Source organism: Ictidomys tridecemlineatus, chromosome 2 (assembly GCF_052094955.1).
Source record: "Ictidomys tridecemlineatus isolate mIctTri1 chromosome 2, mIctTri1.hap1, whole genome shotgun sequence".
NCBI lineage: Eukaryota > Metazoa > Chordata > Mammalia > Rodentia > Sciuridae > Ictidomys > Ictidomys tridecemlineatus.
Genome location: NC_135478.1, coordinates 52973420 through 52999950, shown reverse-complemented (window position 1 = coordinate 52999950; position 26531 = coordinate 52973420). Strand labels below are relative to the sequence as shown.

Here is a 26531-nt window from a genome sequence, read left to right as displayed (position 1 = left end):
CTCCCAGAGGTACCACATGCTCCAGTGACTACCCAAACTCAGATTCCACCTTTCTCCCGAATCCTAGGATCACATTTTCCCACCACCTACTTAACATATGCACTTAGACATTCCCCTGGTGTTTCAAGTCAGATGTGTTGGAAACCGGGTTCCTACCTTTTTCCTCCCACCCCGTACATACACCTCCACTTCCTGCTCTCCATTGATTCTTTATCCAGTTAGTATGGATGAAGGTTCCCAGTCACTATCAACCTCTTCTTCCTCCTGCACACCCCCCCACTAGCAGCCACCCAGCGTCCTGACTCAGCCTCCTGAATGTGGGTTGGAGATCTCCTGTCTCCTTGCTCCACGGCTGCTCTGATCCAGCCCAAGTCTGCAGCACTTGGAAGCTATCATAGAGTCCCAGTAGGTCCCTGGCTCTGGCCCTCCCCAGACTGTCCATCCTGCTTGCTGTAACCATTATAAAAACCACATGTGAGGCCCTCACCACAGAGCTTCAGAGCCCTCACTAGATCTCACATGGATCCCAGGACCCAATCTAACCAACTTCTTTAGCGTGGTATTCAAGGCTCTTAGTCAACAGACTACAGCTTCCCTTCTTGGCCTCATTTCCTACAGCTCTCACCAGGCCTCTCTGATCCAGCTGCAGAAGGTGTCTCCTTCTAGCCTGGTTCGGTGGTGCACACCAGGAATCCCTGCAGCTTGGGAGGCTGAGGCAGGAGGATCCTGAGTTCAAAGCCAGCCTCAGCTATTTAGGGAGGAGCTAAGCAACTCAGTGAGATGCTGTCTATAAATAAAATACAAACATAGGGCTGGGGATGTGGCTAAGCGGTCAAGTGCCCCTGAGTTCAATCCCAAGTATCTTCCTCTAAACCTACCAGGCTTTTTCCAAGCTCAGTTTCTTTGTACCCACTGATGCCTGAGCCTGGATGGACCTTTCTTCTCCCTTCCACTTAGCAAACTCCTGACTCAGTCTGTCTCTCTGTGAGCACATCTTCTCTGACCACTGAGTGCCTAGCATACCGCACATAGACCTTTATGACACCAGGTCATTAAATGGTAAGCCTCTGTTTACCTGTCTAATCTCGAAATGGATTGGTCACCCCAGGGTTGAGATCTTTCTTGTCATTAATGAGTGTAGCTAGGTGTTACCTACTACTATTGCTGCAGCTGCCAATCATGTTATTATTACTAGCTGCAAGGCCTATAGTGTTCCTTGGGCCCTGATTTTGGGCTAAGCATGCTCAATGCTTACCATGGATCATCTCAGTCAATTCTGAAAGCAGAAGTCTGAGGTTGTTTCTGTCATCATTCTTGTTTTAGAGATGGAGAAATCTCCATGAAGCATGATAGGCACTAATTAAGATGCTGTACTGGACCCTCACTGAAGATTTGTCTAATCAGGGTTGGTGCAAGGCTGAGCACCTCAAGTACAAACATAGTGGGAGTCGGGCATGGTGGTGTACACCTGTAATCCCAGCAGTTCGGGAGGCTGAGGCAGGAGGATCACGAGTTCAAAGCCAGCCTCAGCAACTTAGCAAGGCTCTAAGCAACTCAGTGAGACCCTGTCTCTAAATAAAATATCAAAAGGGCTGGGGATGGGGCTCAGTGGTTTAGTGCCCCTGGGTTCAATCCCATCCCCAGTATAACAAGAACAAAAAGAGAAGAATGTGACAGGGTCTCAGAAACTCATTAATCAAAATAAATAATATTTTGAAGAGTTTTGTTTTAAAGTCATAATTAATGTCAAAAATCCATTAAGAATAAAATATCAAAAAAATTAAATAGCTACCAGTTCTGGCTGGTTCCTACTGAAGCCACAGGTCCTGTGAACATGTAAGGGTGGGGACCTGTCAGAAAAGACGGAGAGATCAAAGAGACAGTGGAATGAATGGGAGAGAACTTTCCTCTGCTCATATATGAACACACGACCAGGGAAACTCCACATCCTGTCCAACCACAAGAGTGGGATCCTGATTAGAATAAGTTAGACTCCATGGATATATAATATGACCAAATACACTCCACTACCATGTATAACTAAAAATAAATAACAGCATGTACACAGAATAGCACCTAGCACTGGCCCTTACTCTCCGTGGAGAGAGGTATCTCAGGACTTGGACAGAGAAAGGAATTTTACCAGATCAGAAACCAAAGAGAGATTCTGGGAGGCAGGAGAAGCCCTCTGTTTTTTGCTCAAGCAGTTTCACTGAAGCGTTTTGTGTTTTGTTTTTGGACACCTTTACAGTTTATAGTCAAGTCAGTCTGGTGGCTAAAAACAGTATGCCGTTATAGATTTGGCTAAAGGTAGTGTAGAAGGCGCTTATGTTTTAAAACCCTGCTTAATGTGGGAGTAAACATCCACAGGCTTTAGAATTGACTCCTCCTGTAAACTTGGTGTCTCAATATTTTAGTCAGCTTTTCTGCCAGTGGGCCTTAAAGATCTGAACAGAACAATTGTAGAGGAGAAAAAGTTTATTTGGAGGCTCATGGTTTCAGAGGTCTCAGTCCGTAGACAGCAGGCTCCATTCCTCAGGGCTCGAGGGGAGGCAGGACATCATGGAGGAAGAGTGTGGTAGAGGGAAGCAGCTCACATGGTGATCAGAGATAAATAGAGACCCCAAAGCCCCAATGCCCCCTCCTCCAGCCACACCCACCTCCTCCAGCCACCACCCAGTTAATCTCATCAGGGGTCCATTCACTGGTTGGGTTAAGGCTCTCACCACCCAGTCATGTCTCCTCTGGACTTTCCTGCACCGTCTCACACGTGAGCTCTTGGGGGACACCTCACATCCAAACCAGAACACTCTCATTAGAGGATTGGCTAAAAAATGGAGGCCATTAGGTCCATTCCCCTGCCTTTTAGGCAACTGTTACACCTTATACCCCAACTAATAAGATTCATCCTATCTACATAAAATTATACACTTCAAAAACAAGCTCATGACACCTCTCATTTTTTTCTTTGAGATTTGACGTGATTGACATGATAATTTAAAAAGCTGACGTTGGGCTAATTTTAATTTGTCAAAGAGCATTGATAAATAATTGGTATATAGTGAGCCATGATGCTCATCCCTAAACTAATCAAAGAACTTTCTCCCCTAGCCCACACCCTTAGTATTCTGATGTGTAGGACATTATTAACAATTTAGAACTAAGCTTTCTTTGATGAAATGTGCAATGCAAATGAATCTTGGTTAGCATGTGCGGGAAATGGAGAACAATTTCAGAATGCATGGAGAGACCCACCCAGACATTTAGAGTATTGCAGATTTCCATTAGGTAGTCTTCCCACTGCTATCTCCTTTTCTCCTAGAGATTCACTTCCTTCTTCTGTAATATTTTTTCATGCCAATGATCCCTTCTCCCTGGCTCTTTGTTCTTGGAGTGAGGTGAGCTCTTCACAAATGGGGAACATATCACAGTTCCCAGCCTTCCCTGGCCATTGGCGGTTGGTTAAAAAATGGGTGTTTGGTGCAATGAATCCCCTCTGGGCCTGTGTACTGCAGGCCAACCAGACTGTGTCTTCCAGGGATAGAAAGGAGTCTGCAGTCATGTTTGATTCTTACATATAGGGGAGAAAAGTTGGAAGGATAAAGCCAATGCAGAGAGAGAAACAGAGAATTCACAGAGATACTAAGGAGTCTCAGGATGTTCACATACCTGTGTCCAGTTATTTTTGTGTTGTGGTTGTCTTAGCTATAAAAACTCTAGTTAGAAAAATCAATTCTCCCTTTGCCTAACCCAACCAGGCTCACTGGGGAAAACTGAAAAATATCTCCTCTACCAAAATTTAAATAAAATATCAAGATCTCATATATTGACTAGTTCATGAAGAGATATTTAAACAAAGCACCTTGCTTCTCTCCTTTTAGCAAGTCCTGTATTTCTATTTCCAGCCCCACAGTGAATTTTAGTGGAAGATATGCAATTCAATCCATATGGCTGAATGTTGGCTCCTGTACAAGTGATAACCAAAAATTCCTACCTTTGGGTGTTACCCCCCACTCCAACATCATGGATAATTCACTCTGTTTCCTTATGTAAAAGATGGGTTGAGCACTATGGATTTCAAGTGGAGAATACCAACTTGAGGAAACTAATGGAAATAGGGAATGATGTTAAGAATCAAGAAACCCATGGTCAAAGTACAGCCAGACTCCAGGAAAGAACTGGAATCAGGGGCCACAGGGGGATCAGGACTTTCTGTCCACTTCCTTCTCTGTGTGTCACACTGATGATCCTTTCTTCATAAAACCAGCTTTCCTAGTGTCTCAGTTGCAGGTTGTGGGGGTGTGGGGCTGTCCCATAGCTCTTCTAGTTTCTGGTATATATAAATAGGGAATCAATCAACCATTCAGCCTCCCTTCCAAATCCTCCTCCTTAATTCCCCTTCCTCTTCCTCACTACCCCTTGAAATTCACAATTATGGGAATCAAACTCTGATTGGCCCAACTGAGTTCAAGGACCGAACCCTGTTGCAATCAACCAATCCACAATAGATAAAGGGTGTGGGTCTCCCTTGTCTCAAAGATGCTGGAGATGTATCACCTAGGGTGAAGGTAGTACTTATGGTGGTCGGTCATAGAGAGGGTGTCATTATGAATTTGAGATGCCCCAGATGTGTCCTAATGCTATTAACTATTACATATGCACCATTCACTATGTGCTAGAATCTCTTCTAAGCATTTTTCCCTCCATATCTGACCTCCAATGACCTTATGAGAAAGGTACTATCGTGGTCCCCACTTCTTAGATGAGGAGGTTAAAGCAGAGGCATCAGAGTAATTGACCAAGGTTCAGAAACTGCATTCTTAACTAATATGCAAACTACCATGACAAAATACCTTTTCTAATACAGGCCTGTTCCTCTTCACCTCAATCTGAGAATCTAGTATTCCCCTCGGGCATCCTTTCAACTTCCCTTATCCTGGCTCTGCTAAGCAGCCCTTTATTAAATGGGTCAGGCTTTGGCTCTGCATTTCACATCCACTCTCACTGAGGCCTGGGTTAGGCAATCCTTGGTGGATTTAGTAGTCCGGCCAACCCAACCAGAAGCTGGATAGTCCACAATGGCTGCCGGCAGGCTGGAGAGCTGGAGGAACCAGTAGCTGCCCGGTCCAAGATGCTGATGCCTCAGAACTAGAGGGATCCCATTCAGAGACCAGAGGTGTCTAGAAACTCCCTGGAGAGTCAATGGCAGAGTCCACTTTGGAAGAACAAAGAAGCAGGCATCTGAAGTCCTCAGGTGATCACAGCAGCCATCAAGAACCCATCTAAGAAGAATTGAGTTTGCATCTGGGGCTGTTGTTCCTCCAACTTTAATTCCATCCAAGCCTCCAGCCTATTGGATGGGGCTGTCCACACTTAGGGAGGGTCTCCTCTCCATTTGCTATCCCACATGCCAATCATTCCTAGACACACCCTCACTGACATACCTCCTAATTTTAGGCATCTCTTGATCCAGTCAAGTGGACAATTCAGAGTAGACATTACCCTTGGAGTTACAAGCTTCTGCACAGTTTGGGCAAATCAAAGCTGAGGAAGTAAGAGCAAGTGAGAAAAGAAGCTAAACCAGGACACCATGCCTGAGTTCAAATGCCTTCCAGCATGTTCCTGGTTTTGACAAATTATGACCAAAGCCTTCCTTTCTCTCTTTTAATGTGCCCACCCTTTCCTCATCACCCCCTGCACTTTATCCCCACCTTGTCCATGTTGACTGGGAAACACTGGCTTGGGCCATTGCTGTAGAGGACTCAGCCATCAACCCTCTGCCAAGTTTTAATGACAGGTCCAAGTTCATTCCGTTAGTAAGCAGAAACCTGAGTCCCTTGTTTTAGTCAGCTTGTTCACCACCCTGACCAAAGACCTGACAAGAAAAAATAAAAAAGAAAAAGTTTATTTGTGCTCATGGTTTCAGAGGTCTTGGTCTACAGAGGGCCAACTCCATTGCTTTGGGCCCAGGGTGAGGCAGAACATCACGGTGGAGGAAAGCAGCTCAGGATACAACCTCCAGGGGAGCAGGGAGAACTCTACTCACAAAATATACACCCCAAAGTTACTCCCTGCCCAGTGATCCACCTCCTCCAGCCGCACTCTACCTGCCTACAGTTACCACCTACTTAACCCATGTCAGTGGATTATTAACCTCATAATCTAATCATTTCACCTCTAAAAATCCTTACATTGTCTCACACATGAGCTTTTGGGATTTATCCCATATCTAAACCATAACACCTGTAATTCTAAATTTCATGCATTTCCTTTTGAATAATCAGGTGAGAGGTAGGAAATTACTCCAGGACAAGAGGGCTTGCCAGTCCTCTCTCCCTAATGCTGGCTCCTCTAGGAAACAACTTTCTTTCACTAGGATTTGCTATATATTCCCTTCAGCTTCTCTAGAAGCCCTTACAGGTAGTAGCATCAGGCAGAGCTGGCTTGTGGAATTCAGAGTGCTCTCTGCTTTGATTTCTTTGCAATCTTGAAAAGAGGTTGTAGAGACCCTGGAGTTTCTGCCAGAAGTGTTCTTAGCATCAGACACAGCTACTGCAAGGCGTGTGTTTGTCCTCTCATCCTAGGAGACAAGGGAGGCAAGAGTAAGTCGTCTCCCCTCACCCACAGCCCTGAACGGTGACCTATCAATCCCATCACTACAGTATCCCACAAACCATCAGACAGAGACGGTGACACAAGTACATCAGACAGAGATAGTCCCCCTGTGAACATAAGTCACACTGCCTTACATAAAATCCCAGGAAGAGATTGGGGTGCATTTTTGCCCTTTTAATCTAGTAGAAAAAAAACTTCTTAATCCCTGTTCAAACATTTTCCCAAATCCTCTCATGTTAATATTAAAGTGTCCCCACATTTCACCCTCAGATTAAGTCTAAGTTATTTAAATGATGTGATCCGAAGTTGACATTGAAGCTTAAATGGCAGATTGTAGCATTAGTGCTGGTGTGATATTTACCAGTTCTTTTGGCCACATTTTGGGGATAAAATTCCAAAATTCTCAAGCTAATTATATAATATAAATAGTTCAGCTTTTGTGATCTCAGTGGCGGAAGTCAGAGTGAAACACCATGTTTTTTTTTTTTTCAAGCTATCATTTAAATGTGGAAATGCCATTTAGACTCTTGTTTTAGACAGAGCAATATTACCCTCTTCTTCCTGGCCCTGTTGTAAATACAGTGAGAAATAATATCTAAACCGTTCCTTGATGGAAAAGTTCCTTTCTATACACTGCTGTAAATCAGATGAAGATATAATCATCTCCTATCAGAGAAAGATACTAACACCCCAGCTTACAAACTAATATTGCATTCGGAATTGACCCTGTGTCAGGAAGTAGCAAAAGTGTCCAAGCACACAAGAGGGATCTGATTCAGTTTATTTCCTGGAAAAAAAAAAAACAATGAGTGTATGGGAATCTTTCTGATTCTGGCCTTGGTCAGATAGCTAAGAACCCAGGGAAATAGGTGTTTGAGAAAAAAGCTAAATTCCAGGAAGATTCTCTGAAGAAGTCCATCTATTTTATAAAAACTAAGGAAATAAGAGCAAATGGGTAAAGAAGCTAATCCAGGAAACTATGCCTGAGCCCCGGGTGCCTTTTTATGTCTGTAAATGCTGATTTTGACAAACCACTACTAAGGCTTTCTTTCATTCAGTGGAAGGACTGGCCTTCCTAGTCCCTCCCTACACTTGACCCCCATGCTGTCTATATTGGCTGGGAAAGGCTGGAGTGACCATTGCGACCATTGCTGTTGAGTCCATTGCTGTTGGTCATTGGTCCCCAGTCTTCTGCTGAGCAATTAGTGCAAAATGAGGTGGTGCCTGCAGGGTATACCATGTCCAGCAACCCCATCGCATCATCTCAGTCTGTGGACATTTGAGGTCAGATAGTTCTGCTCTTTCATATTGGAGCTAACACGGGCTCTGGAGCCAGTCTACCCAGTTCCAAACTCAATTCCTTTTCACCTCAACATTTTTGGCCTCATTTTCTTGCTGGAAATGGGGCTCAAGAGCAGCACTTGCTTCTGTGGGTCATTAGAAGGATTTAAAGAGGTAAGGTGGGTAAAACATTTGACTGGTTCATAGTAAAATGCCAGCGAGTCTCTTTTGGTTTTTTGCAGTCACTGTCATTATTACTAGTGTTATGGTTGTTGTTGGTGGCAGTGGTACGGTAGTACATGTGTGTGTGTGTGTGTGTGTGTGTGTGTGTGTGTGTGTGTTTAGAGGGAGAAGGAGAGCAAATCCAGGGTCACCATAAAGGATTCACCTTTGTGATCTCGTACCCTTCTCAATAATTCTATGAGGCTTATTATCACCATTTCAAATGTGGAAACCAAAATTCAGATGAATGAAGGTGTCTATGTATCACCAAAAAGCTAGTCCATGGCAGACTCAGTCTGACTGTTTCGTGAACGTGAACTAAGGTGCTTCTCGTGCCTTCTCTGTGCTCTGTGCCTGCCTCTGTGACTTCTGTGTCTATCTGGTGGCTTTCTGGCATGCCTCTCCTCTACCGTCACTCACCCCACTCCTAACGTCTTCCTCCCCAGTGACCACCACACCAGGGGACAAATGATAGGAGCAAGAGTGTTTGAGGGATTGGGCAAAAAAAAAGCTGCCACACGGTTAGTGAGCACCTGTGTCTAGACAGCACCCTTTGGTCACATGCCTCCTGATTGACACATTCCATCATACGTCATTGGAGCCTTTGGGTACCAGGACCCTCTCTCTGAGCAAGGGTGGCATTATCAGTTTTTACCCATACCCCCTATATTTTCTCTAGGTGAAATGACAATCCAAAAATAGCAAAGAAAAGCCAATAGCTAAAGGAGCTGTTAGGACTTTCAAATGCTGTTTTTCAAGATGTTCCAAAAATCCTTCAGCGTGGCCAAGCATAAATAACCATGGTGAGGATTGTCCTTGAGAGGCCCTCCCCCGGAGGAGGGTTATCATCCCCAAACAAAAACAAATGACCAGTGGAGATTTTCTTTGGAGGGCTCTGTCCACCCCTACGCTGCGTCTTTCATGAAGCAATATGCATAAACTGTTCTTTTGTCAAGGTTAATTCGTTTTTTTGCTTGCAAAGGAGCACTAGAGATGGAAGGCTCTGTTTTCCTTATTATGGCTCAGCCGCAGCTTTGAAATGTGTGCGTAATGGGCCACTGACAGGTGCTCTCAAGAACCTCAGCCTAGATTGACAGAAGGCTATTTCTTCTCAAGGCTTAAGTACTTGGAACAGGGAGGAAAAAAATGGCCTTGTTTCCTCTTGCAGACTTCCATTTTATTTGCTTCTTTTTATGATGTCATTAGAAACTGTCCAAGTTTCAGGAGGAGTAATCATTCTTTAGATTTGCCAATATTCTGCTGCCTAAAGTTGGGTGGAAGCTAGCTCTGTGCCAGAACGGTATTGCTTATAAACTGCTGAATCTTCTTCCAAAGTGTCCAGACTGGGGATATTCTCCAGATAGTCCCCAGGAGGGGTGAGGGGAGGGACTGCACTCCATACAGTCTCTAAAAACTTATTAGCAGGAAAAAAAAAACAGTTTACAAATACTAGTTGTTGTTGTTGTTGTTGTTTTCCCTTCATCCCCCTGCAACCACAAAACTAGAAACTGGTGGTAAAAATCACAGAGATCATTTACCCAAAATCCCCTCCAAATAGCTCTCTAAGGTTTGAGCTCCAATATGAGAATAAAAGAGGTACATCAATCTATACTTCAGCCTCTTGGGATGTAACCTTTACTGTTTGGCCATCTTTAACGTAGCCTAAGGACCGTCTCAGACCACAAGTCAACCTACTTTGTTTTCTTCGCAGAAGAGCCGTGCTCTAAAGGGAGATATTTTGTGGATTGTGTACAATTGTATAGACCTTGAATTCACACGTGCCTATAATATTTTCCATGGGAAAGAGAAATTCCCAGTGGCCCTGTCTGAGCCAACTTGCCCTGGTAGGAAACTCTTCTTCCACCAGAACCACCCTGAATCTCTCAGAAAGAATTGATGCCTTGTGTACTTCCAGGATAGTGAATGCTGCGCTTGGGTGTTCCCTTATAGATCTTCCTCCTCACCGGCTGGAAGCTCCAGGAAGACACTTCATACCCTCTTCCCAGGATGGCCCTAAAGCTAACACTGCCCCTGGCAAGTCCCCACGTTTTCTTGGCCTTTGACAACAAGGATATCCAAGTTGGAAGGCTAACAACTGCCCCCTGAGCAAGTTTAAGAATGAAAAAAAAAAATCAAACCTGCTAAGCAGACGTTTTAGAGAAATAAGACTCTGGGGATTGAATGTCAATGGCCCTGACATTGAATCCTCACCAGCTGCTTCATAAACCTATTGTTCCATTTCAGAAGTGTTCATCCAGATTCTCCTCTCACATTCGCCCACAGTGTGTTCAGAAAGCACCACACAGGGCGGAGCCCGTCTCTAAATCAGGAAGTGAGTATGAGCAGAGAGGTTCCAGAAGGAACCCATCCTCCGAATGACAAATTTCAGACCCCATGCTCATTTACATGGAAAAGCAGAATCTCATCTCAGGGTTCTTCCAGAACTTGACTCATCATCTCTCATCTCATAGTTTTACCCACATTGATATCTACCTACCTTGAGGTACCTACATTTACCTACATTGAGTTTTACCTACATTGATATTCAATATGGACATTTTGACAAGCCATTGATCCGTCCACACAACTCATGTACTGAATGTTTATTACGCACCAAACTGCGTGTTAGATACCAAGAATTTAGCAGAAGTACCTAGGTAGTTACAGTCCTGATTCACGGAGCAACAGGAAAGATAGATCTTAAACAATAAACTTCACAATTGGTCTATTAATACAGTAAGTGTTTTATTCTACTCAGGCCACTATAACAGAATACTATAGATGGGTAATAAACAACAGAAATTTTCTCCTCACAGCTCTGGTGGTTGGAAAAACCAAGATCAAGTCACCAGTAGATTCAGTGCCTAATGAGGGCCCACTTCGTGGCTTACAGACAGCCTTATTTACACTCTATCCTCACATGGGAGAAAGAGAAAACCAACTCTCTGGGGCTCTTTTAAGGGCTCTAATTCCATTCATAAGGGTTGTGTCCATTCATCAGACCTCATCGCCAACTGTAGACCTTATCTCCAGATGTCTTCCTGTGGGGATTAGTGAATTTGAGAGGAACACAAACCTTCAGTTCATTTCAAAAACCATTGCCACAAAGATGAGCTAGGACCACAAGCAAGTACAACTGGGGGACCTAACACAGAAAGTGCCATGTTGAAGCTGCAATATGGAAGATGGGAGTGACCTTGGGAGAAAGAGGTCAACAGAAAGAACCCTTGGGACAGCCTCCAGGTCTGCAGAAGACTGGCACAGGACAAAGGCACCTTCAGACTCTATGCAGAGGCACCAATGTGGTGACAAGAAACACTCTTGCAGCTCACTAAGGGTTAGGGGAAGTGTCGATGGGAAAATGAGGGATTCCTAAGGAACTGAAATATAAGAGAAATAACTAGGCTCTGCAAAATGAGAAAACCACTACCAGCTGAAGCTTCTCCCCATGACTCTATACAACCTCTTCTCTCGCTCCTTTCCTCTCCCTCCTCTTTACCTGTATCCCAACCTCTCCTTCCTTCTCCATCTATAAGCTACCTCTTTCTCTCTTGCTTGTCAAGTGTCTTATTCGGCTTTGGACTGGTCCAATATGGCAGCCAACCCTAATTTGACGAGTTGTTCAGTTTTTAACTTCATCAACTAACTTTAATCTCAGTATTTCTTAGTTTGATTGCTTAAGGGAGTTACTCATCTGATGGACTATTAGCTATATAATGAAGTCCCCTCCCCAGCCATTAGGATGGAAGATGGAACCCTTGCCTAAGCCAATCAGCCCAGTATCGTTTTTATTTGTTCTTTTTACTTATACATGACCATAGGATATATGCTGACATATTTATACAAACATGGAGTACAACTTACTCTAAGTAGGATCCCAGTCTTGTTGTTGGACATGATGTGGGGATTCACTGTGGTGCATTCCTGTATGTACGGCACAGTGTAATGGTGCCCACAGAAATGGCTTCAGAGTATGTGCATAAATCAGACTCCAGGTAGAAATTCTGGGATGAAAGATTCTCCATCTTTTGTTGATGTTACAAGGGGAAATAATCAGTCTTTCTGTAGATTCTGAAATGGGATGTAGTGAATTCCAAATCATAAGCAACATTTTTATGACATTAGCCCATTTTGTCCCAGCATCTCAGGGAGAACACATATAAAAACTTAAATTTAGTATAGAATATATAATCATGTAATCATAAGAATATAATCATATAATCATATTAATATTCCAGGTAAGCTTAGGATTATTATTTCCAACTGATTTTAATGCACCTGTGTCAATTTTCTTGAAATATTCACAGCCTTGTAAATGTGGGACTTAATGGGTTAAGGGGAGTCAGACTGAGCATGAAGCCATCCCAGAGAAGCCAAAACCAAGATTATGAAGGTGACATTATCTGAGCTTTGCCTGAAGCTGAGTCTCACCCAGGACATTCCCAAGCCAATCAATTCCTTTTCTTGTTGAAGCCAGTTCCTGTTGTATTTTGCTCTCCCTTGCAAAAAATAAAAATGAAAAGTCAACTGACTTGGCTTGCTTCTTACGTCACTGTTTGTGGACTGGGAATTGGGAGGGCAATTCCATATTCCAAGTGAGATCTTTGATTAGTGATTGATCCAAATGGTATTTAAGGTACCAGACAACTTAAGAGTTACTGGCAAACAAACGGTTAGGCTGGGGTACGTTGCCTTTGGAACTGAACTCATAAGTATGGAAGGAAAAAATACAGGTCTGTTTTGATACTGAATTCCACTCTCTTCTTTTCTAAAGAATTTTAATCACATTTTTCACCACTTCATTAATTTTTTTCCATTTTTCTTGAAAACGATATGTATTCTTCTTAGAAATAGCCACAGGCTGTGTTTGAAACATCTCAAATGAATTCATTTTGAATTATTCATGTGAGAAAATCTCTATAGATCCCAGAAATAGGGTGTCTTTCTGTTTCCATAACTTAAAAACAACTTGACTGTGTTTTGCTAAAAAGAAAACCATTTGAACAGAAAAAAAAATCACCCCATTTTGCTTTCCACAAATCAAATTTGCTAGAGAAAAAAACAATTAGAACTTTAATAAAACATTCAACTCTTTCTTACCAGATGTGGATATGTATGTTCTTTTTTTACCCATTAGAGATCACAAGCAACCGGAAGGCAGACTGCTTGGCTGCTTGCTGTCTATGAGTTAAGGCTGAACATATTTTAGTAGGATACCACGATATTTGGGGAAATTCCATTAAGGGTAGATGCATCCTAACTCCAGGCCATGATACAAAATCTATCTATATAATTCCAATTTTTGTTTACTCCTTTGTTCACATTTTGCTTTTTTTTTTTTTCAAGGAACGCAAATTTCCCAAGTTTGTTTCCAAAGAAATGGAGAACATGTACATCGAGGAGCTGAAGTCCTCCGTCAACCTGCTCATGGCCAACCTGGAGAGCATGCCCGTGTCCAAAGGCGGGGAGTTCAAGCTTCAGAAACTCAAACGGAGCCACAACGCCTCCATCATCGATATGGGCGAGGAAAGCGAGAACCAACTGTCCAAGTCCGATGTCGTGCTATCCTTCTCCTTGGAGGTAAAAAGCCTTAAACCCTTGAAAGCTTCCTTGCAGCACAGGCCAGAGCTGAGTGATTAGATACAGCACAATCAGCCTCTTTTCCCCCCTTGAACCCTGGGAGCAGTTATTAAAATAACAGCTTACTGAGCACAGGTCAGCTAATCAGCCAGTGCTTCTACCCTCTCCAGGAGCACACATTTTTTTTTTCTTGAGGAAATGGAATCTTAAGAACCACCTACTAAATGCAATCTCCCCTATCTTCAAACAGTGCTGAAGGATTTCATAAAGACTTGATGCACTTCAATTTAGAAGGCTTAAAATTTGGGTTCCTTCTAGCATCAGTTCATGGTGAACTGTAAATTTTCTTTCCCACCTTCTTAACGGCTAGAAGGGACCCCAGCAAGCACTTAGCTTTGCACAGGGGAAAAGAATCTGTGATGCCAAGTGGCGAGCCCGGCATTAGACAAGGGCAGCATTTTGGTCAAAAGCAACCGATAGGTGTAGAATGCTGATAAGCACCGGACATTTCACCTTCAATAACTGCATGTAGCATCACAGTGGTCCTTGGAGGTATTTGCAGATGTGGAAACAAAGTCTGAGAGAGGTTAATACACCTGAAACTTATTGTCCAGCTAGTGAAGACACAGAATCAAGATTTGAAACGAGATCCATTAAAGTCCCCCAAATTGTGCTCTTTCCAAGGTGCCTTTCATTTCTTTCCATGTATGAAATTCTTCCCTGGATAAAAATATTCAATTGTACCCATTAGCACTTTGGATCCTTACACAACAGGCACAAGATACATATCATTATCTCTCACACGCACACACACACACACACACACACACACACACACACACACTTTGCAGATAAGAAAGCTCAGACTCTTCTAATCTGAAATTAAAACGAGGCAGGTTCAATGTCAAGGTGTCTTCCCACCATCACATGAGTAATACAATTGTTCTCCTGGGTTAGCAACAGCAGGATCACCAAGAAAATTTTGAAAATGCAAAGTCCTGGGCTGCATACAACCTACTGATCAGAAATTCTGAGTGTGGAACCCAGAAATCTCTAAGGTTTTTGTTGTTGATGTTGTTATTCTTTTTATTGTTTTAATTAATGTTTTTATTCTTTGTGTTGTTGTAGTTGTTGTTATTTTTAGATATGCATGGTGGTGGAGTGTATTTTGACACATATACATACATGGAGTGTAACTTATTCTAATTAGGATCCCATTCTTGTGGTTGGACATGATGTGGAGTTTCCCTGGTTGTGTGTTTATATATGAGCATAGGAAAGTTCTGTCATTCTCCTTTGTTTCCCATTCCCATTCCCCCTGCCCCTCTCTTCATTCCTCTTTGTCTAATCCAATGAACTTCTAGTCTTCCCTCCCCTCCTTATTGTGTGTTAGCATCTGCATATCAGAGAGAACATTGATTTGGGGGGATTGGTTTATTCACTTAACTTGCTATAATTCCATTCCTCTTTATGGCTGAGTAATATTCCATTGTGTGTATGTACCACATATTCTTTATCCATTCATCTGTTGAGGAGCACCTAGGTTGTTTCCATAGCTTGGCTGCTGTGAATTGAGCTGCTATAAACATTGATGTAGCTGTGTCACTGTAGTATGCTGTTATTCTGTTTAGTTATACATGACAGTAGAATCTATTTTGACATATTTACACAAACATGTATTATATCTTATTCTAATTAGGATCCCATTCTTGTGGTTGGACATGATGTGGAGTTTTCCTGGTCGTGTGTTCATACATGAACACAGGAAAGTTCTGTCCCATTCACTCCACTGTCTTTCCTGTTCCCATGCCCCTCCCTTCCCTTCCTTCCCCTTTGTATGATCCAGTGAGCTTCCAGTCTTCCCTCCCCCACTTATTGTGGGGTAGCATCTGCCTATCAGAGAGAAGTCTCTGGTTTTACAAGCCCGACCAACAATTCTGATTCATACTGAGTTTGAGAACTATGTGGCAAATGTGACAGCCCTGTTGTTCTGCCTTGAATTAAGCCAGTGGGAAAGTTCGTATTTTTCCTATCCACTTAGTCCTCCTTTTGTAATGGTGTTTCTTCTTCCAGAGTCCAGCCGGATGATTTTCACACACGTTACTCATGGTAGCTGGCTGATGGTGATTTGGTTATGATTCTTAAATTCCTCCCCCTCTCCCTTCTCCTTTCTCCCCTCTTCCATCTCCTTTCTCATGACAGAGCAGACCCCAAATCACTAAATATTAGAATAGCAGGTAATCGAATGCAGCTAAGGGTAGTGGTGGGAAATATGAGAAATAGCCAATGATACCTCTTGGTCCCTGACCACACCAGTGTTTTCCCTCAGTCTTGCCCAGAGACTGTGCAGCCCCACATCTGTTTTTGTTCTGACTCAACAACATTGGCCCTCACAGAGTTCTCCTATAGTATTCCTCTTAATTTGGACGATCACTGACATTTCAAAATTAGATTTCAGAACTGCAATGCTGATTCACATTCTCACTTTCTGGTAGGAAAACTGGAGTATCTGGTGACTCTAAACTGGGGAGGGAAACTGGCAGCTGCTCCCTTGAGACGGAGCCTGAGTTCTCCAGCTTGCCACAGTCCCCACCGCTCCCTATCGCATCTCTGACTGTAACGTCGGCTGGTCCTAGCCTTTCTCATACTTTATTTGTGCTATCGCTTACCTTATTGTAAGGAGAAAAGTGAATTCATTGTTTGTGTATCTGCCAAGAGGTGAATCACAGACTAGAGTATTTTTTAAGAAAATAGGAGATAATCTATTTCTTGGTGGAAATGGCAGTGGGGGCCAGGGAGAGGCGAAATGACCCTATTTGCTCATTATGGAAAAAGAGGTCTGATTAACTCGTACGGCCTGCCTGGACCTGAGAGTATCTGGGTCAGGAAGCTTGTCTTTCCAGCTGGGAGGCCACTGGCTGCACAATGAGGAACCCCAGCTTCCTTCCAGACTGGTGCAGCACCACGGGTGGACACCAGACCAGACACTGTTTCCCCCCGAGATGCCATCTGAGGACATTGACCTAACCTCCCCCCCCCCCCCGTGTGGCTCTGTCTCCAGGTGGTGATCATGGAGGTCCAAGGCCTTAAGTCCTTGGCTCCGAACCGCATCGTGTACTGCACCATGGAGGTGGAAGGAGGGGAGAAGCTGCAGACGGACCAGGCCGAGGCTTCTAAACCAACGTGAGTGGGGTACTCTGTGATGCATCTGGAGAGGGCTGGCGCCATCAGTTCCATCTTGGCCAGCTCCAAGATCAAAGTCGGGTTTCCCCCAGGAGGACAGAGCAGGCACTCGCCTGGTTCATTTATCCAACAAGATGACTTGACTACATGTTTGATTTGGCAGCCACAATAAAGGTTCCAGTCCCTTCTAAACTGAGAACACAAGGGAATGGAAGAAACAGCCTCTTTTCCAGGATCTTTACGTATTCTTAGATTGCTTAGCTTCACCGTGTATGCAGGAGAGCTTGACATAAATTGGTTTTGTTATCTTTTCTTTTTTTTGGGGGGGAAAGAGGTACTGGGGATTGAACCCAGGGCCACCCGACCACTGAGCCACATCCCCAGCCCTATTTTGTGTTTTATTTAGAGACAGGGTCTCACTGAGTTGTGCAGGGCCTCACTTTTGTGGAGGTGGCTTTGAACTTTTGATCCTCCTGTGTCTCATCTTCCTGAGCACTGGGATGACAGGCGTGGGCCACTGCACCCAGCTGGTTTTGTTATTTTTTCTAACTACTATTTGGTTTACAGCATAATTTTTTTTTTCAAGATCTTTATGAGTCCCGAAGTACATTAGCCAGACAGCGTGTTATAGGGGACACGGGACATTAATTCATTAGGTCGACACAGTTTCCTGCCATGTGCACTGTGTCCAGGCGGCATGGAGGAGGGGGAAGGAGAAGGTCCCTGTTGCAGCCATGCAGTGCTCACAGGTTCAGGCGGCATCAGAAAAACAGAGAACTGTAAAGGCAGCAGCCCTCTGTGGCTCCATGGGTTCCACGCCCATCAGTTCAACTAACTGGAGTGCAAATGTTTGAGGAAAAAAAAAAAAGGTCTGAACTGAACCGGCACAGACCTGTTTTCCTTTTTCTTAAACCCTAAACTACACAGGATAACGACGATTTCCATGGCACTTACATTGAACTAGCTATTGTAAGTGATCTAGAGATAATTTAAAGTACCCAGGCAGATGTGCATAGGCTATATGCAAATACCACGCCATATTTGTAAGGGACTTGAGGACCCATGGATTTTGATATCTACAGGGAGAAAAGGAGGAATCTGGAAAGGAACCCATCCCTCTAGGATATGAAGGGTCACTAAATTATAAATGCTGAGAAAAAAAGAAAAAGTCCTTCAAGATAGCAGGGACACTTGAACCAGTTTGTGGGGACACAGTTAGGCCTTCCTTAGGATTCCTGAAATGTTTAATATAAATTATGAAAGTCAAAGAATGGAGGTGGAGTGGAGAGCAACCCAGGTGGTATGAACAGCTTGTGCGGGGTCCTGTGGTCAGCTAAGGCCTGTGGCAAGGAGGAATTCAAAAAAGGTCAGCGGTGCTGGAGTTTGGAGAGGAAGAATTCCCTAAGCCACCAGAGAGGCAGGCAGTGACCATCCCAGAGGGTCACGTCAGCCCACAGAGGGGAAAGCTGAGGGATGCGTGGTGGGCTATGTGTTTTGGAAGGATCTCTTTGGCTGTAGAGGAAGGAGCCCGAGGTGACGCAGGAAATCACTCAGGATCCTAGGGCCATGGTCAGCAGAAAGGGTGATGGTTAATTCACTGGGGTCAATAGAATCTCAAGCCTCAAGGATTCATGAGAGATCACGGCTGTGTTCCCTCCCCACCCCCTGCCTAGGTCCCTTCCTTTCCTATCTCTGTGAAGCCACCTAGACTAAGGAGCACCTTTTGTTGATGGTGGGGGTGGTGGGGGTGTGGATTCATCAGAGAGTCCTCAAAAGAGTCCCCTCCACCAGTGGCTCACTGCCTGGCCTCCCCCAGAGCATCCTGAGCTGTTTGGCGGAACAGGAATCACTCACCAGGATGTTCAGACAAAATAGTTCAAAGAAAACCCTGAAGGTTTCCCAGGCTGCCGGAGAACCAGGGCCTCGTGCCGTCAATAGGCAAAGCCTGGGGTGCTCAGAAGCTGGGTGCAGTGAATGAGAGCATGGGGACCCTTGTCTTCAACTTGGGTCCACGCTGACAGCGAGGGCCACCTCTTTTGCTCTACCATGGGTGAAATCCCCGTGTCCCCTGCAGGGCCTGCTCATGATCAACACAGTGATGTTAAGATGACCACTTATAGGTGCATTTGGGGGGAAAAAATGAGTGACACTCGGGGAAAGAAAAACATATTTAGTGTTTCTGACAACCTCTAGAGAAGCTGGGCCCAACATGGTGTCAGATAAAGGAGGAAAGAGAAAACCTGCGATGTGCCTAACAGGCTGCTGCATCCTGGGGGCTATTTCGACTCAGTGGCAATTCATGTCATTTTATTGTGTGTCACAGCTTCAGCTGGAAAAGGAAATGATGAGTTGATTTTCCTGTGTTTACGAGCATTAAAAACAGTTTCATAAACAAATGGAGACAGCTGGGTGTCCCCACGCAAAACGCTCATAGCTCACACCCCTCTTTATATCTGACCCTACGTGAATGTTATCATGTCCACACCCATCAGCTTCTCCCACTGCAGCAGACATGCACTTTTTCTTAAAGATTCCTCTTTCATCACTGAGAATTATTCAAATCCTACAGAGGGTTTGTTGATTACTTTTTTGGTTTTCATTTTGTTTTTGTTTGGTACCAGGGATTGAACCCAGGGGCACTTAACCACTGAGCCACATCCCCAAACCTTTTTTTAAAATATTTTATTGAGAGACAGGGTCTTACTAAGTTGCCTAGGGCCTTGCTAAATTGCTGAAGCTGGCTTTGAACTTGCAATCCTCCTGCCTCAGCTTCCCGAGCCTCTGGGATTACAGGTGTGCACCACCACATCCAGATGGTTTCAATTTGTAGTGCAAGCTTTTAAAAAAATTTTTTAAATTTATTCTTTTTAGTTATACATGATAGTAGAGTATACTTTGACATATCATACAAACATGGAGTAGAACTTGCCATTCTTGTGGTTGGACATGATGTGGAGTTTCCCTGGTCGTGTGTTCATATATGAACATGGAAAGTTCTGTCCCATTCACTCCACTTTCTTATTTCCATCCCCCTGTTCTTCATTCCCCTTTGTCTCATCCAGTGAACTTCTATTCTTCCCTCTCCTCCTTATTATATGTTGGAATTCACATATTAGAGAGAACATTCAGCCTTTTGGTTTTGGGGGGATTGATTTATTTCACTTAGCATGATAGTCTACAGCTCCATTCATTTACCAGAAAATGCTATGATTTCATTCTTCTTTATGGCTGAATGATATTCCATTGTGTATATCCACATTTTCTTTATCCATTCATCTGTTGAAGGGCACCTAGGTTGTTTCCATAGCTTGGGTTTGTTATTGTTTCTTTTTGGGGGGAAAGAGGTACTTGAGTATTGGGAATTGATCTGCTATAAACATTGATGTGACTGTGTCACTGTAGTATGCCGATTTTAAGTTCTTTGGGTATATGCCAGGGAGTGTAATAACTGGGTAATTCCAATAATGTAAGCTTTTTAACCAAGATCAAGCCCAACCCCAACTTGCTGGTAGGAGCTACCTAACATTGTGATCCAAATCTTTCCAGATGAAAAAGTGCCATAATTAACTCATAACATCTGCTGTGGGTGAGGAAGAGGTCCAGGTACCCTGTATTTGCTGGGTCTGTGGTGTCAACAACGTCGACCCAGAGTCTGAAATCCGGGTGTTTCTTCACACCTTCCTTTCTGCTATTTTGATTGTCCTTAAAACCTTTCCTCACCTTTCTCCAGATGCTCTTCTGTTCCCTGTACCCTTCTTTCCCCTTCCCTTGGTCACAGCTAGTTCTAGTGGCCTTCCTCGCCTTCCCTTTCCCCGGGAGGATCACCCGGGCTGTTTGTCCGGATCTGTTTTCCGTCTGCCTCCCGAGTTTTGATGTACTTAGAACCCTACATTTCTTTTCTTGGAGTCTTTTTTTCCCCCTTTTCTCCTTTTCCTCCCTCTCCACCCAGCTTCGCTTACAATTTCTTCCATCCCTAACCTCCAGCTCTCACCTGGGCTGCTTGATGTTGATTGTCTCCCTGGGAGGCTCTCTGTCCTTGGTGCTGATGACTCTACCTCACCATTTAATGATTGTAGGTAGCCCTTCTCCTGCCCTGTTCATCTACTGAATCTCGGTTTTTACTGTTCTTACAGCTTTTCATGCCCGTGCTCTCTGTGACCATTCTAAACCAAAATTCCACCTAAGCCCGCTTTGTATATCCCGCATAAATTATTATCACTCAGTATGACTTGGTACCTGCAATCAGAACAATATTGTCTATTGCTTACAATATTGAGGAATGTGGTTTTGCTCTCTCTCTCTCTCTCTCTCTCTCTCTCTCTCTCTCTCTCTCTCTCTCTCTCTCTCTCTCGTATGGTCACAAATTCAGGAGTGCATTATATAACCCAGGTTGGCCAAGAGAATTCCCTTTAGAACTGTAATCTACAGAGCCCTCAAGAAAAACAAGGGCAGAGTTAGTACCATGGTCAAGTGAATTGCAGAAATTCAAGACATTACATCTAAGTTATCCATAGTGTATGTTGGCATTTGAAAAGCTTTGAACCTTCCAACAGTAAATAACCCTGTTTAACCTTATGTAATGTTTAATGATTTCCCCCAAACTTCTTTGAACGAATACCTCTTCACATCCACTGGAAAACACTGGTCTTTGTTGTCAAATGTAGTCGTGGAGAATTCTGTGCTCTAACATACCCTCCTTTTTTCCAATAACATTTCTTCCTTGGCCACCAGAGCCTTGCCCAGCATATATATTGGATCAGTTGCATAATATAAGAATTCTGTGCCCGTGAGTTAAATATATTTCATCACTAAAGAAACACTGTGACAGGGGTAGAAGGGGCCAACTTTTATATTCAGCTAAATTACCACCCCTGCTCACCCTTCCTTTAATCAATCCGCTACTTGTAGGCTATTTTCACCATATCTCCTCTCAATTGTTTTTCTCCCCTCCTGGTTTCACACACACACACACACACACACACACACACACACACACAATGCCTTTATTTTATGTATTTATATTTATGTGGTACTGAGAATCAAACCCAGTGCCTCATACATGCTAGGCTCTACCACTGAGCCACAGCCCCAGGCCCTCTCCTGGGTAAAAAACCCAAAAAAATGGGAAGAGCCAAGAGAATATATGATCAAAAGTTTCCATGAGCTAGACTTATTCAAAATCATGGCCTTCATTTGCAACATGCTGCATCTGCTTCTTGTGAGAAACCAATGAGCAGAAGGAATCGAAATCCTGTTATTAGTTGAGGAATCTCAGGAAGGCACAGGAATAAAGAAGGGAAATTCTTTGTGGATTCGGAACCAGGTACCTTTGTCCAGGTCCTGTGAGGTAGAGCCCCGCAGCTGTTCTTGCCATATGGAGATGGTTTTCAAAAGGCAATACTCCTTTTTTTTTTTTTTTTGGTACCAAGAATTGAACCCAGGGGCCCTTACCCACTGAGCCCCATCCCCAGCCCTTTTTTATATTTTATTTAAGAGACAGGATCTCGCTGAGTTGCTTAAGGGCCTTGCTGAATTGCTTAGGGCCTTGCTAAGTTGCTGATGCTGACTTTGAAGTCTTGATCCTCCTGCCTCGGCATCCTGAGCTGCAACAATACTGTGACCTCTGCTGATGAGAGATTATGTTAGGTGTTACCCAGCGGGCATCAGGTAACATCAAAAAGGGTGAAGAGGAAGTTCCTCCTTTTCCACTTGATTTTCAGTTCTTCTTATCCGATTAAAGAAAGGAAAGCATTTTAATCTGGGGTCAGAGGCTCCTTGACAGCTCTTCAGGACTCATATATGCACCAGGATCCAGCTGGGATTTACACAGCCTCCCCCATTGTGCTTAACTGTTGTCCGTGGCTGGTGGGGATGCTGTGTCCTTTTGTGGCAGTGACATGTCTTCCTTTTTAAAGAAATATATTAACATTTTTAAAAATGAATTCATTTGAATAAGATATATTAAGTAAATAATAGCACAGTTGGTACCTAGATTTGATTAAAAAAAAAGTTATCCTGAAAATATCTTGGGTTGAAGTATAAGAATGGCAGAGGCTGGGAAGCTGATGAGCAAATCACTTTCATTTAGTAAAATTGATCTAAAGTAACTTGACGAATTCCTTGATTTGAAAGTAGGCTCCAAAATCAGTCTTTTTTGGTAGTTGGGGGCTGTGTGAATGACCTTCTAAATGAAGCAGGCCCTGAGGATTAATCTGCATAGCAAATTTCATCCCGGAAGAGGGTTGGACAATCCAGCATGTGCAAAAACTGCACCTTCATATTTTTTCTCCCGGGTTGCATTCAAGGGGTTGGAGCACAGGAGATTTTTTAGCCTGACCTGTCTCCCCTATCATCATCACAATGCCATCAACTTTAAGGGAATCCCCACTGTCGATTGTCCCCAGAGTCTCCTTTGAGGCCTTTTTCTTACACTAGGCATATTAATATGCAATGGAGGACGCCTTTCCATTCCTTTTCTTTTTTTGAGGGGGGGAGAGGGTGTAGTACTGGGAATTGAACTCAGGGGCACTCAACCACTGAGCCCCATCCCCAGCCCTTTTTATATTTTATTTAAAGACAGGGTCTCACTGAGTTACTTAGGGCCTCACTAAGTTGCTGAGTCTGTCTTGGAACTTGAGATCCTCCTGCCTCAGCCTCCTGAGCCTCTGGGATTACAGATGGGCACCCCCATGCCCAATTCCAACCTTTTCTTTAGGGCTCCTTGAAGAATCCCTTGCAGAGGCTTCCTACCACACACGGTTGGCCCTTCGTTTCTTTCTCTTTCCTGGGTACAGTTGTTTATCCTGCCCATCTCCCCAGGTACCTAGTTTATGAGATACTGTTACAGCAAGAACTGCTTTGCCCCAGTGATGGACATCCCCTGGCCCAAGCGAGAGTCCTGTCTGATCTTCAAAGGGGAGACTATTCCTGTCCCTTAGGGTCATAAACTGACCATGCTGAAACCTACTACCACAGGCACTGAGGATTAAATATCAGCACATTTAAAGACTGTTGCTGAAAAGAAAGGAAGTTTAAGCTAACACATCTGAAAGTATGTCATTCTGAATTGAAACCAAAGATGCCACTGGCCCTTTGATTGTTTAACAAGTCTACCGCCCCCTGGGAAGCCACAGGCTCCATGATGTATGGATTCTATTATTGCCAGGAGTGGAAAACATACACACACACACACACAATCAGACTGCATCCTGCCATTTTTCAAGGGAACAAGTAATAAAATGCCCTGACTGAGAAATCATGCCACAGCTCCAGATTTGTTTTCAAGGACACTTCATCTGATGAGACCATGTGAAAGCCAAAGCCAAACCCAAGGCAGCAAGTAACATTCTAGAATTTTCTTCCATGAAATAGATTTGTCCAAAATGGTGCAACACAGAATGTGGGCCAGACTTCTGATGCCCAGATTATTCATAGAAATGGAATTCTGTTAAATCGCCCCCACATCGAGTTGCAAAGTCAGAAAAGGAAGTTACTCCTTCCGATGGCTTTGTCTTGTGTACCATCTTCTCAATAAGACTACTTCCTTTCTCAATTTAACCAAAAATATTTTCTGTGTAAAAGGCCCTTGGAATGGTGTAAATGGAAGCAGAACATCTTCTCTGAATGGATCCTTTGAAATGTTGATGCAAATGAATAATATGGAAGGGTGGGTGTTCACATTCCCTCTGCAAATGTCCATGGAATGTTTCTTTTCCTTGTGTCCAGCTAGCACTGGAGCTAGAGCTGGGAATGATATATATCAGGCCTTGACCTTGGAGTCTCTCTTTGCTTCCTTGTGTCATGAACATCCTAATCGAGGACATGGGCGCCAAGCAAATTAGCCAATAAATATGTTAGGTCATGTCAGATTGTAATCTGTGTTCTGAAAGAAATGAACAGGCTTCTATGACAGGAAGTCATGGAGCATAAGCTGCCCCAGTGGCCCCGGAAAGCCCTGGGGTATGTGAAGCTTGACTTGACACCTGAGAGATGAGAAGGAGCCAGAGAAATATCATTTCTAGCAGAGGGAACATCAGGTAAAAAGGCTTTGAAATAGAAAGGGATGTTAGGATTTGGGTGGGAGGTGTCCCCCAAAAGCTCATGTGTGAGACACTGCAGGAAGGTTCAGAGGAGAAATGACTGAGTTGTGAGAGCCTTAACCCAACCAGTGAATGAATCTCTGATGGGATTAACTGGGTGGTCGCTGGAGGCAGGTGGGTGTGGCTTAGGGTCTCTATTTGTCTCTGGAGAGTGGAGTCTCTCTCTGCTTCCTGATCACCATGTGAGCTGCTTCCCTCCACCACACTCTTCCTCCATGATGTCCTGCCTCCCCTCGAGCCCTGAGGAATGGAGCCTGCTGTCTGTGGACTGAGACCTCTGAAACCCTGAGACCCCCAATAAGCTTTTCCTCCTCTATAACTATTCTGGCTGGATCTATTGCACACATACTATTTGCCAGCTGTTAGTGACAGAGTGAGGGATCATACAGACATAACCTTTGAAGTTGCAGAGACATGGGAAAGAGCTGATTGGAAAAAATCCAATCATTTGGGCACAATGATATGTTATCCAGGAGCCATGGTAGCTTCTGAGAACTTGAAAAGCCACTGCTAGAATAAGGAATGAGACATCCTGAAAAGCACCTGCTTTCCTGTGGACCTTCCTCAACACCCCACGCTCAAGTTCACGGTGGAGAAGTCATCTGCGTAGGAGAGACGGTGTAGTGGGAATGCAGATGCAATTTCTCTTGTTCTCCTTTCCTGAGAAAAGGCTTAAGTTTCCTTCAGAGTTAATTAAGTCAGAAATGGTAAAAAGCCAACGCTGACCCAGAAATTCAATCCTGCTGGGCTCCCAGAAGATGTGTAGGTTGGGAGGAAGGAAAATTATAATCACCGTTTGAGCTGCTTAGAGACAGTTTCTGCCTCTCAATCGAGAAAGTTTGGTCCAGAAACTCCAACATGTATGGAAGAAAAATTTGCCAGCATGAAGGGGAAGGTCCACTCACTGGCAAGACCCAGGGAGTCATGTAGACAGTAGAAAGAACTGGGGTGCTAAGGAGCAAGCTTCAGAGAGTGAGCTCTGGGTTCTACACCTGACTCCATCATAAAGTTACCAGCTTTTCAGCCCCTCCAAATCCTGATGAGGAGTATCCCATCCCCCTTCTACCTCAATTCTCTCCTCTAGCTGGGGGAGGAATCATCATAAAAGAACCCAAGGAGTGTAGCCTGCTGCCTATGGACTGGGACCTCTGAAACTGTCATATCTTGCATCTGACTCAAAGACGGTGCAATTTCTCGAATAGGTAGGAGTTCCACAATTGGATGATCAAGTAGAGGTTGGAGTTAGATTTTGATATTCCAGGATATAAGTGTGAGAAGTCCAAGAAATCTCTGATTTCATGAGTCATTTCATCTTAGATTCACAGGCTACCAGGTTGTACTTTTCAAAATAGCTCTTCAATGGGCTGGGGTTGTAGCTCAGTGGCTGAGGGCTCGCCTCGCACCACATACAACAATAAATAAATAAAACAAAGATATTGTACCCATCTACAATTAAACATTTTTTTTTCAAATAGCTCTTTAAGGACTGACTGACTATAGGCCATCTCCTTTCTGAATGCCTTGCTGGAAAAGATCACCTGCCACTTGTAC

The 26531-nt window shown here is 43.9% G+C and overlaps 1 protein-coding gene across 33 annotated transcripts in view; it reads left to right on the top strand.

The window, feature by feature from the left end:
* Positions 1-26531, top strand: part of Cadps (calcium dependent secretion activator) — a 479644-nt gene that overhangs the window by 207920 nt on the left and 245193 nt on the right. For all 33 annotated transcript variants that reach the window (XR_013434504.1, XM_078038579.1, XM_078038583.1 and 30 more), the window contains exons 5-6: positions 13465-13698; positions 16760-16881. Coding sequence is in view for 32 of the 33 variants with exons in the window: in XM_078038579.1 (XP_077894705.1) it covers positions 13465-13698; positions 16760-16881 (356 nt within the window). In the remaining variant the exon portion in view is untranslated. The remainder of the gene's footprint in view (positions 1-13464; positions 13699-16759; positions 16882-26531) is intronic.